Source organism: Eublepharis macularius, chromosome 13, assembly GCF_028583425.1.
Source record: "Eublepharis macularius isolate TG4126 chromosome 13, MPM_Emac_v1.0, whole genome shotgun sequence".
In the NCBI taxonomy this organism is placed as follows: Eukaryota; Metazoa; Chordata; class Lepidosauria; order Squamata; family Eublepharidae; genus Eublepharis; species Eublepharis macularius.
The window spans coordinates 32062895-32075810 of NC_072802.1; the positions used below are offsets into that span (position 1 = coordinate 32062895).

The window sequence follows — 12916 nt, forward strand, 5'->3', positions numbered from 1 at the left end:
CCATTGTTCTGAATTTGTGAATAAACTTCATTACAGCAATTTCACTTTGTAATCTCCCCTTGAAGTTTCTCTGTTAGAGGACATCCACTTTTAGGTCAGCAATGGAATGTCCTGGAAGATTAAAATGTTCTCCTACTACTGTTTTTTGAGTGTTGTGATTTCTAATGTCAGAGTTATGTCCATTTATTCTTTTGTGTAGGGACTGGCCTATTTGTCCAATGTTGAGAGTAGAAGGACATTGCTGACACTTGATAGCATATATAACGCTGGAAGATGAAGAAGTGAATGATCCTGAGATGGTGCAACTGGTGTTCTTTAGGCCCAGTGATCGTGCTGTTGGGGTAACTATGGGGACAGAGTTGGCATGTTAATTTGCTGCAGACTCTGGTCCTAGAGTCTATGTCAGTGTTAGGAAGTACATTATTGTGAGCAAGAAGTTGTTTAAGATTAGGGGGCTGTCTGAAGGCAAGAAAAGGTTTGCCTCCCAATGCTTGTGAGAGAACAGTGTTATCATCCAGCATAGGTTGCAAGTCACTGATGATGCATTGAACTGGTTTGAACTGAGAGCTGAATGTGACCATCAATGCTGATTTATTGTTTTACTTGGGCCTGTCTTTTAGCAGGTTACCCCTTGGTATCATTCTGTCTTTGTCAGTGTGTTTCCTTACTACATGTAAGGAACTACATGTGGGTACTGTAGTTCCACAAATGTCTGTTATAGATCCTGCAGGTGAGAATTTCTGTCAGAAGGATTGAAACAGATGTGGCTGTAACATAGAGCTTTCCAATTCCAATCTCTTCAGTTCATATTGAAGTGACCAGTGCTCAAATACATGAAAACACGTTTCATCAGTTTCATACAATTCATATAAGTGAAATCTCATCAGTTTCATCAGTTTCATACAATTCATATAAGTGAAATCTCATCAGTTTCATACAACTTATACAAAAGATGAATACAGTAATGATAATGAGAACACTCCCCCTAAGGTTTCTAAAGGAACCAGGGATCTTGTTATTTCCCGAGTGGGGTTTCCCACTTTTTCACAGCATTACTGTACCGGGTTAGCCTTGTTTGTTGGTTTATGTAACGTAGAGCTTGGCTGAAGACAATGGATTGTTTGGTGTGTTTAAGATGATGACTGGACACATGTAGATATGTTTGTCAATCGGTAAGTTTTCAGTATAAGGTGGTTCTTAAGGATCCATCATGTATTTGTACGGTGGTGTCTAGAAAATGAACTTTCTGTGTGGATTGATTGATGGTCAGGTTGATGGTGGGGTGGAAGTTGCTAAAGGCCTGGTGGAATTCCTCCAGTGGTTCTTTCCTATGTGTCCAGGTGACGAAAATAACATCAATGAATCTCAGGCACAAGAGGGGTGTCAACGGGAGCTGAGAAAGCAGTGTTCCAAGTACGCCATGAAAAGGTTGGTGTATTGTGGTGCCATGAGAGTGCCTGTGGCTGTGCTGTTGATTTGAAGGAATAAATCTTTACCACATCTGAAGTACTTGCAGGTGAGGACAAACTGGCCCAGCTTGGCAGCTGCTGTGGTGTTGTCAATGATGGTGTTCCTAAGGGCTTGTAACCCAGCTTTGTGGGGAATGTTGGTATATAAAGATTCAGCATTCATGGTTGCAAACGTAACGTTACATGGTGGATATCAGGCCTGGTTAGAGGACTCTCTCAGACTTGCCACATCATTAGACACAGCTGCATGAGTTAAAGGTCTTTATTATAAGATTTCTACTAGTAGAACACTGTACAGAGTAATTTCCTAGAATGCCAAATTGAAACTTTTTCAGAAAAGTTATACCCCCAGTCTCCTCCCTCCTGTTGAATGAAAGCCAGTTGAAGTCAGAGCGTGGTTGCTAGGAGATGCAGAATGGAGTTCTCACAGCCGGTTCCCAAACGCTCACTCCCACCTCAGCTGAGACAGTAGCAGAAACTCAGGGCCAAGCTACAAGTGACGAATGACACTTGAACAGCAAGTGGATTGAGTGGAGAGCAAGTGAACAGGGAGAAATACACTTGCCGTTCAAGTGTCATTCGTCACTTGTAGCTTCGCCCTCAGTAAAGGAAACAGTGAAGCAGCTATTCTACTCTACTATTCCCCATCCCGCCCCCCCCCCCCGCCCCAATAGGTAGATACTTTCATGCAGGGCTTTTTTTCTGGGAAAAGAAGTGGCGGAACTCGGTGGGTTGCCCTTGGAGAAAATGGTCACATGGCCGGTGGCCCCGCCCCCTGATCTCCAGACAGAGGGGAGTTTAGAGTGCCCTCCACACCGCTCAGCAGTGCGGAGGGCAATCTAAATTCCCCTCTGTCTGGAGATCGGGGTGGGGCCACCAGCCATGTGACCACTTTCAAGAGGTTCCGGAACTCCGTTCCCCCTGAAAAAAAGCCCTGCTTTCATGTATGGCAGGCAGGCTGGCTTGCTAACTGATAGTACTTTTCTCGGGAAGTCTGTGTTATTTTCTCAGGAAGTTGTGCATTGTGCACACATAACAGGGAGCATTGATGGCATAGGGCCTGAGAATGGAGTCCATGTACCTAGATGCCCCAACAGTGATGGTTCCTATGTCTGAGACAATAGGACATCATGGGTTGGCTGGCTGCTAGGCTTGTATATTTTGGGCAGAAGATAGAAAGTATCTGGCTGAGGTTCCTGTGGTGTGTCCATATAGATTTGTTCCTGTACGTGTGTGGGTAATTCCTTCAACATCCTATTTAGTTCTCTGTGGTGTTCCTGAATGGGGTCTGAGGTTAGTCGTTTGAAGAACTATATTTTTCTTGGAAATTAATCCTATTAATTTTCAATTGGATTGATATCCAAGTAAATAAACTGGAATTAGGACTGCAGCCTTTATGCAGTTTGTACGTTACCTTGATTCCACCCATACTCAGAATAAGATTAGCGGCAAATCTTGCAATCCTGTGCACACTTACAAAGGAGTAAGTCACACTAAGAGGACTTCAAAGTGCACAGGATTGGCTCCACAGGGATCAAAATCAGAGAGTTGTATTCTTTGTCCATCGTCGTAGATTTTAAAATGTATTATGTTCAGGAAATCCTTTCTGTACTAACTTCTTCAGTGTGCCGAAACCTTGTTAGTTGTGGAGGATTCTTGAAAGTATTCAAGGGTGCATAGTAAAAAGTCCCTTCTTCCATTATCTTTGGAACATGACTCGTTTGCATGCTACAAAGTTAACATCAGAAGCGTTAGGTCACATGGGAATAGCCCACACTATAGTTCCCATGATAGTCTCGAAAGGTGCAGGGAAGAGCAAGCACGCGGGCTTCACCCACATATCCGGCTCTTCTCTTTTTTCTGAGCAGTCCAGGAAGGACCTCACAAGAACTAAGAATGCACCCTAAAACAAATTCAGTGCTCTCGTGTGACTGAAAAGATAGAAATATAGAGCTGGAAGGGACTCCAAAGGTCATCAGGTCCAACCGTCTGCACAATGCCCAGACTTCTATGGGAAGTTTGTGACAAACCAGTCCTGTTCATGTGTTACATTGGTCAGACATATATCCTGCAAGGGCATGCATACATCTGTTTTTAAGAAAGATCCAACATGTCTTCACTTGACAAGTGAAATCAGGGAGCTAAATGTGTAAAAAGGAATTGTTCAGAAGAGCATTTTTATGAAGGGAATAGGGGTTTCTGTGAAATGTTAGTTTTCATTGCTTTACTCTCTGCCCCATGGCGCAGAGTGGTAAGCAGCAGTACTGCAGCCCAAGCTCTGCTCATGACCTGAGTTTGATCCTGGCAGAAGCCAGGTTCAGATAGTCAGCTCAAGGTTGACTCGGCCTTCCATCTTTCCGAGGGCGGTAAAATGAGTACCCAGTTTCCTGGGGGTAAAGTGTAGATGACTGGGGAAGGCAATGGCAAACCACCCCGCAAAAAGTCTGTCAAGAAAACGTCGTGATGCGATGTCCTCCCATGGGTCAGTGATAACTCGGTGCTTGCACCTTTACCTTTACCTTTTACTCTTAGTATATATTATGCTGTTTTATTGCTTTGTTCTCTAATGTTGCAGTCCAACTTTGTCACATTGCTGTTGTATGTATTATACTGTTCTACTGTGTATTCTACTGTTCTAAGTGATTTTCTGTCTAACGGTACAATCCTAAGCAGAGTTAACGCAGACTAAGCCCATTGATTTCAATAGGATTGAAATCCTATTAGGATTGCACTGTAATTTATCTAATTGATTTTTATTCTATGATTGGCTGTGTGTATTATACTGTCTGTTTCATTGTTTTTAATTTGAAAATCTGCTTTGAGTCTCAGCAAGGAAGGCAGACTACCAATGAAATAAGTAAATAAATAGTATAGTCTTAGAGAAGATCCAGGTTCAAAGACTAACTGTATGACAAAATGTACTGGTTTTGGTCCGATCATTATTTCTGTATAATCTACCTCTCAAGATTGTTGTGAGAATAAAAATGTGCTGTGGGATCATGCATACAACCCTGAGCATATTTAGAAAGAATGGACTGTAAATAAATAATCAGGGCAGACCCTAGTTAAAGAAATTGTAGTTGTCAGAGGCTGCAACCCTGAGAATACTTTCCTGGGCGGGGAGGGGGGGGGACCAAATTAATATAATGAGAATTACTTCTGGGTAGAACAGCTTTGGATTGCCTCCTAATTATTTGTGTTTAATAACCCATCAACCCAAACAGTATGTATTTATATATGAGGGAGAAAATGTTCCAGTGAGGGGGGCACACTAACAGTTTTATTTTTGTTCACACATACAGGGTAATGAGGTGGCACAGATCTGAGGTGACAGAGTGGACTGCAGCCCTTTGGACTGCAGATGGAAGGACATGAAATTCACAAATCAAAATGTTTCCTTGTTTTAAAAACTCCCTGCAAATAGAAAAGCAGAACAGCAGGGACATACTCTCCCTGCTGTGTTAGTTTTCTATTTGAGTGGCAATTTTAGATTTCACCACCTGCCGTCTGAAGTGGTGCAATCTATTCTGACACTGCAGGCTTCTGCCTAGTGCATGTGTAAACCGGGCCTTATAAAGAGGGTGTCAGCAAGCTTCTTGTGATTCACGCATTAAGGGGAATGACGTGACAGACCCCTGCCCTGTCAGAATGGGCTGCACCACCTCAAATTCTAGGTGGGAGATCACATCAGAAAATGCTCCCCTATGTTTAAAGAAAAACTATGTGCAAGCAGGAAAACAGCAGAACAAGCAAAAAGTGGTAGATCTCTCTTCCCTGCTGTGGTAGTATTTTTTTCTTTGTCAGCAAATGCTTTGTGTAGGGAGACATTCAACGCTACAATCTGAAGCTGTTATTCTCTGAATACTAGGATAGATGGGGAGGGGGCAAGGATATGGGCAGATCTTGGTCTCTGTGTTCTGCTAGCACTTCTAGGAACAGGATGATGAACTTGGGTTGCCAGTGTCGAGGTGGGGTCTGGAGAGCTCCCAGAATTACAACTGATCTTCAGACTAGAGAGATCAGTTTCTCTGGAGAAAATGGCTTGAGGGTGGACTCTGTGGTACTATGCTCCATAGAGGTTCCTCTCCTCCCCAACCCCAGCTCTCCTCTGGCTTCACTCACCAAATCTCCATATAAAGCTTTTCATGGCCTTGGTCCATCATATCTATGGGACCATCTCTCTCCTTGTGTTTTACTATGGCAGCTTCGCTCACCTGAACAGGGCCTTTTGCAGGTGCCACCTTGTGCATGGCAAAATCAACATCTGCCCATAAACATGCATTCTCTGTGGTGGCCTCCTCCTTATGGAATGGCATACCTGAAGAAACCAGGAAAGCTCCTAGTCTCCTGGTTTCTGGCAAGCTATGCAAAACTGAATTATTCAAGAGGGCTTTTTTATTCTGATAGAGGAGGGTGTAAGATGAAGAATCAGTCTCAAAGAGATGCATCAGTAAAGGGATAGTCAGTTTTGTGTAGTGGTTAAGAGCGCAGGATTCTAATCTGGAGAGCTGGGTTTAATCCCCCACTCCACTTGAAGCCAGCTGGGTGACTTTGGGCTAGTCACAGCTCTCTGGAGCTCTATCAGCCCCACCCACCTCACAGGGTGTTTTGTTGTGGGGATAATAATGACATAGTTTGTAAACAGCTCTGAGTGGGCATTTAAGTTATCCTCAGCAGTATATAAATGGAATATTATTATTATAGGGAGAGACTATAGACTTTTACAACCATGGCTGCAAGTATCAATCTACAGGATAGTTCCTATGAAATTGCTTATGCTCCGTTTCAGCATTTCTTCAACTCTACTGGATTACTGTATATTACATTGTTTATTGAATGTATATTGCATGTATGTATAATGCATGTATATTACATTATTTATTGAAATGTCTTTGAAATCGACCGCACTGACTCGCGTTGGAATCCGCCTTGAGTCGCAGCGAGAAAGGCAGGCTATAAATGACCTAAATAAAAAGAAAGTACAAAAAATTGAAAATAAATGAATGCAATGGAGTCGGCAACTCTGTGCCGAACTAGACCCAGCAGATTCGGGTCCAGCAGCACCTTAAAGACCAACTAGATTTCCAGGGTATGAACTTTCGAGAGTCAACGCTCCCTGTGTCAGCCCCAGCAGGGATCCTCTTCGGTGCTGCCGCCCCACACTGCTCACCTCCGGGCCCTGCTCTCCCCACTTGAGCCTCAAGAGAGACATTCGCCAGACCCCGGAGATGGAATGCCTCTTCTAAGATGGCGCCGCCGCTCGGCGCCGCCGGCCGAACGGCGCTTAAAGGGCCGCCGGCTCCGGCGCTCCCGTCATGCCCCGCGCGGCCGTCCCCGCCGTCCCCTCTGACCTCGGGCCTGCCTGCCGTTCGCGCATCCGGGCTCTCAGCGCCACACGGGGAAGATGGCGGCGGCGACGGTGGTGGCGGCGCTCCCTGACGAGTGGATAAAGAACTGGGAGAAATCGGGCAAGAGCGAGTTGTGAGTGCGGGGCCGGCAACGGGGAGGGCTGCCGGAGTCGGGGTCGCCTGCAAGGGAAGGGGTCGCGCGGGGGGGGGATGGGGGGCTGCGAGGTCGGGCCCAGCTGAGGTAACGGACCCTTCCCCTCCTCAGCCAAACTCTTTCGACCATGCCCCCCCCCCAGCCCCTTCTCTTTCCTCTCCCCCTCCCGCCAAGTATTAGGCCCTAAGGTGACTCTTGGGTTCTCTTCTCGCCCTCCCTGTTCATTTTTCCGGACTTTCGTCTCCTTTCTTTCTCCCCCCCGCCCCCGCTGTAGAATCCTGAACCCCTTTGAGTTCTTTCCTCCCCCCCGCCATGGAAACTGATTCTCTCCCCCCCCCCCCTCCGGTCGCCGTCCTCTTCTGTCACCATTTCCATTTCATGCCTGACGTTTGTCAAAACCTGTCAAGTTGGCTGAAAACGGGACGCAATGAGACTCCCTGCCCCGCGGTTCTCCTGGTATCTGATGGCCACGTTCCCCCATTTCTAGCCTCCCAGCCAAGTCCCTTAGCTTTGTTAAAGGTTCCAGGCCCTAGTTCTGTGCCTGAGAGTGACATGGGTTGGTAGGGGGAAAGGCTTCGTTGTGCAGTAAGATTATCTTAACAACCATGTTAGCAATCTTGTCATGTTTACTCAGAAGCTGTGCCCCATCAGTGATGGGGATTTTCTGGGGGCAAATTCCCACTCAAATGTAAATAAATACACATTTCAGTAATGTTAACGTAACGTAAATAATGCTAGCAAAGGAAGGCAAATACATAGGGCTGCCAGCTTCAGGTTGAGTAATTCCTGGATATTTGGGGATGACACGTTTGGGGAGGGGCCTTGGCTGAGTATAATGTCATAGAATACATGTTTTGAAAAAACTGTTTTCTTCAGGGGGACTGATCTTTGCTAGCTGGAGATCAGTTGTAATCCCAGATCTCCAGCCACCACCTGAGGCTGGGAACCCTATGAAATACACTGTGTACAAGTGCTAGGGGTTGTCCATGTTTCCTGTCCCACATTTAGCTCCTTGAACATGATTGATAACTATAGATAAACCAACTGTGTTTATCTATGCGGGGTACAACATTTTCCATGGAAAAATACTGCATTTACTTTCTGATGTCAGTGAACCCCATTGATTTAAGTGTATGACAATCCTCCTTAACTAAGGAGTATGTTCCATTGAACTCAGTAGGGCTTATTGGCAGCCAGTGTGGTGTAGTTGTTGGACTAGGAAGACTCTTGTTTGAATCACCACTCTGCCATGGAAGCTTGCTGGGTGACCTTGGACCAGTCACACAGTTTCAGCCTAATGTCCCTTGCAGGGTGGTTGTGAGGCTAAAATGGAGAAGAAAAGGATATAAGCTTCTTTGTGTCCTCGATGGGGAGAAAGGAGGGGTATAAATAAACTAAAATATAATAGATAAGGTTATACTGTAGTGAAGGAGCTGCTTTTCCCAGTTGGGTTGCAGTAAGATTTGGCGGCATTATAGCTTGATGGTAACTTGTTTCATGTTGCTTTGGATTGGTTTAGTGCCTAAAACTGAGTACAATTTATAGCATATTCTTTAGTGTTTCATAGGCAAAGTTGATGTTAGTGTGAATTATTTCTAACTGCTCATTTAGGATTGCGGCCTAAATGCTGTGCAGTACTTAGAAGAAAGTTCCATTTAACTTTGTGGGACTTGTTTCTGAAGAAATTAATGTGAGGCAAGGCAGTCAGACTGCAATCCTGTTGTGCACTTAGTTGGAAGTAAATAGCCTTGGAATGGAAATCTCAAGCACTTGGTTGGAAGTAAGTTGCCCCTGAATAGAAACTCTTAAGCAATCACAACAGCACTCTTATGAATTTTCTTCATGAACGGATAACTTCAGATATGTGAATGAATTTTTTTATAGGTGTTGTTTTGTTTCTTACTGTGCTGTGCACTGTGGATCTCTGTGAGCTGTAAGCTGCTCTTGTGTGTACCAGATGATTGATACCACAATACTTCAGTGATCACCCCAGTTCTGATTTGTTTTGACAGAAAGGTTAACTTTCCATTTAACTTTCCTTCCCCATTCCCCACAAACACACACACATTGTATAATTGTAATTGGGAAAAGAGCTATAGACTGATCTGAATTTGTAAGTCTAAGGGAGCCTCATTCAAACCATTTCTCCAGATGCATGTTTTGTATGTAATAATGTTCCTAACTATTTTTAAGAAGTTCTTATGTATGCCATCTACACATACCGCTGCTGAGCTTCCTTAGAGGGCACCTATCCACTGCTTGCTTTATTTAAATCCCCTAAAACCTCTCCTAGGAAATCCTTGCACATTTTAAATGCGAAGCTTAAATTAGTTGCACAATTTTTTTAAAAGGGTGTTCGCTTAGGAAAATTCAAGCCCTTTACACTTTTCCAGATAAATTGATTGGAAAAGATTAGTAAAGATAAAATTATCAAGCATGTAGAAGAACGGGCATTGTTGAATAGGAAGCACTTTCTCTCTGTAAATGCATCTCACCAGATGTCTACCAGGAGGTTATCTGTTTATACAGTTGGACTTCCTAAAGATTTGACAGTGTCTCATCAAAAGTCTGGAGAAAATATGTAGTTTTCATAATAGTAATTAGAAGTGGGGTTCTTCAAGTATCTGTACTGGGATTTGTGTGACCGATCTGTATGTTGAAAGCCCAACCAGGCTATGAAGAGCTCTAAATCAATTTCTCTATAAACCACATTGGCACACACCACAAATTGGCAACAAAGTGGCAAATGAGATTCAGTGTAAGTACATGTAAAGTATTTCATATTGGGGTAAAAAATCGCAGTTTCCTCATTGCGCGAATGAACTGGCTGTAATTAGTTAGGAGAAAGATCTTGGTGGATGGTGGATAGTTCAATTAAAATATCGTCTATTGGGTAGTGGCAGCTGAAAAAGGCAAGCTCCATGTTGGGAATTATTAGAAAGGAGATTGACTCCAGATGCTTTATTTTCATATTACCTTTATATAAATCTATGGTGCAGCTGTGTGTGTGTTCTAGTCACTGAATTCAAAAACTGTACTGTAAGCTAGAACTGCAGCCAGAATAATTGAGGGATTAGAACACCTTTTCTGTGAGGAAAAAGATTTGAAGAGGCAGACTTTTTAGCTTAGAAAAAATAAGGGAGAAAATAATAGGGGTTAAAATGATGAACAGTATCAAAAAAGTGGCTAGAGATTTTTCACCTTTAGAGAATTTTGGAATGCCAAGTCAGCAAAAGTAGAATACTACCTCATGCAAAGTATAATTAAGATGGAATTGATGTTGGAAGACCGGTGGCGATCACTGGTTTAGATAGCTTTTGAAAAAAGAGCTTAGATAGATTCATGGTGGATAAGTATATCAATAGCTTGATAGCTGAATAGGACTTCCATGTTAGGACTTGTCTTGAAATTGCCTTAGGACAAGTAAGGATGTGGGATTGTTGTTTTCATGTTCATGGATTCTTCAAAGAATCTTAGTGGTTCCTATTGTAAACAAGGTGCTGGACCAGCAGAGATAGTAGTTATCTGACAACATCAGGATCAGCTTTCATGAAAATTATCCAATGCCCTAAATACAACCTGTTTTGACTTAGCATGTTGATTTTAACTTACCTTTAGTAAACAGATTTTAAAAGTACCTCATGTTAATCTTATTTCCCAATAACAAGCACTTGAACTGAAATATATGATTAGAAGAAAAAATGCATGTGTAATTTAAATGTTATATTCAAAGTTAATGTGAAAATTGTTTTTATTGATATAATATTTGTAAAATTGCATTGTTTAAATCTGAAGGGGGAAAAATTGAAGGCACTGAAAACTGGTTAACATATTAGTTTTAGTACAGCCCAAAGAACTGTGCACGATATGCTGTAGAAGTGGTTGTACACTCAGTTGTTTCAACAGAATTTAACTCTTGTCTAGAGGTTGCTGGGGCATCTCATTACTTGTTAGTTTCATACCAGATTGATTATTTCAATATCCCTTCCACTATGCAAGAGGAGACATACAAATAAAAAAAAATAGCTTTGGTTTTGCTTTGACCTGCAGAACTCATAAGGTGAATCTATAATTTTTTTGTTTGTGTTTATTTGTGGTTTTGACTCTCCACCTTGGTTTCCAAATCAGTGAAACACACACTATTCCTAAGGATAATTGGCTAAAAACATTAATTACTACTTTGAAACTGCCACACTTGCCATATTGAATTGGAAATAGCATCTATTCATTGATATTAATTTTACGAAACAATGACTCTTTGCTCTGAAGACATTCTTTCCTTTTTCTCTTCCTAAATTAGCATTCAAGGAGAGATTGAGCATGGAAAATGGTTCCTTCTATCCTTACACCCCTGGTGTTTTGGAGATTTTAAAGAGGAATAAGGTCTGAATGTATAGAAGAAGCATTAATAAAAATGAACAAAGGTTTTGTGGTTAGTCTAGCACATTGTAATGTGAATATTTAACACTTCAACTCTGATCCAGAATGCTCAGTGACTGTAAGTTGGAGTCAGGATTGTTCCAAGTTCACGCTTCACAATTAACTCTTTAAACCAGGATAAAATTATATGGTTCCAGCATGTAATATGCTTCACTGAAATATGTTAAAATACTATCCCTATTGTCAGGAAAATCTGTCATGTTAACAAATTAAAAAATATTTTTTTCATACTAGGCTGATTGAGATGTTAATCTAAATGTTAGTGTTAAAAACATTGATTCAGTTCTGGTTGGTTGTCTATATTAGTGTGATTTAGGATTATATGGCACTTGGGTTAGTTTGTCCAAACGGTTTGGGTCTGGCCAGGTTTCTTTTTTTAATGTTTATGTCGAATTAGGATTGCAAATGACTTCTTTAAGGGAGTTGTTTCTAATTAATAAGATTTATGCAAGAGTTATGACGGTACAAGACTACTATAAAGATGCTTATAGGACATAATCCTATGATTCTGATACCACAAGTATTTATTTTTGATAGCTATTTAGTATAAGTATTTGATAGTTATACACAGAATCTTCAAAAAGAGCAACAAAGTCACTTTTATAATAAATATGAAATAATATTATCTCATATCAAACACCTCTGACTGGTTACGAAGTGTATTTGTAATATAGATTGTCTGCCATGGGAGGTAGCATACATCACATTTACTTTAAGAATTTTATTTCCTATGATTACCTCTTTTTTGAGGTCTATATAATTTATTTCAGCATTTTGTATTTTAAGCTATAAACAAGGTAAAACAAATGAATATAAAACAGATTTTAATATTTATTTCATTTATATCCTGCCTTTCTCCCCAGTGGAATTCAAATTGGCTTACATCATTCTTTCCTTTATTTTATCCCAAATCAATCCTGTGAGATGGGTTTAGGCTGAGTGTGTGTCTGGTCCAAGGTCACCCATCAAGTTTCTGTGGCAGAGATTTGAACCTGGGTCTCCTAGATGCTAGTCGGAAACTTTAACCACTATAACCACACTGGCTTTTATTTATGTGTTAATTTATTTTGGCAGCTTATTATCTCAATGTGTTTGATTTTCTGATACTACTTTCTGGTTTGCCTGTGTCTCCTTTATTATGTTCTGAAAAATGCTGGCCACTTCTTGCTTTCCAGTCTTAAGCATAGTTACTTGAAAATATCTTGGTTTGGAAAACTGTTCTAATATCTAATGAGACTTCTATAAATTGAGTAGATATTTGCCATAATAATAATAAGACTCTGTTTTACTAGTAAAATCAAGTAGATATTTGCCATAATAATAATAAGACTCTCTGTTTTACTAGTAAAAATGGAACTAAGAGGAATGCATCTGTTTTAACATTTGGGAAATTAGCACAATATATGACTGGGCTCAAACATTTTGGGGTAAGCTTAATCAAAACCATCTGATTAGGCATCCTTATCCATTCAGACTGTAAAAAGCAGACTTTACTATAATTTGAA

The 12916-nt window shown here is 41.4% G+C and overlaps 1 protein-coding gene across 1 annotated transcript in view; it reads left to right on the forward strand.

Moving 5' to 3' along the window:
- The first annotated feature begins 6852 nt into the window (after window positions 1-6852).
- THOC2 (THO complex subunit 2) overlaps window positions 6853-12916 on the forward strand; it is a 66292-nt gene continuing 60228 nt past the window's right edge. The window contains exon 1 of the mRNA XM_054995949.1: window positions 6853-6950. Coding sequence (XP_054851924.1) covers window positions 6874-6950 — 77 coding nt within the window. The 5' untranslated portion in view covers window positions 6853-6873. The remainder of the gene's footprint in view (window positions 6951-12916) is intronic.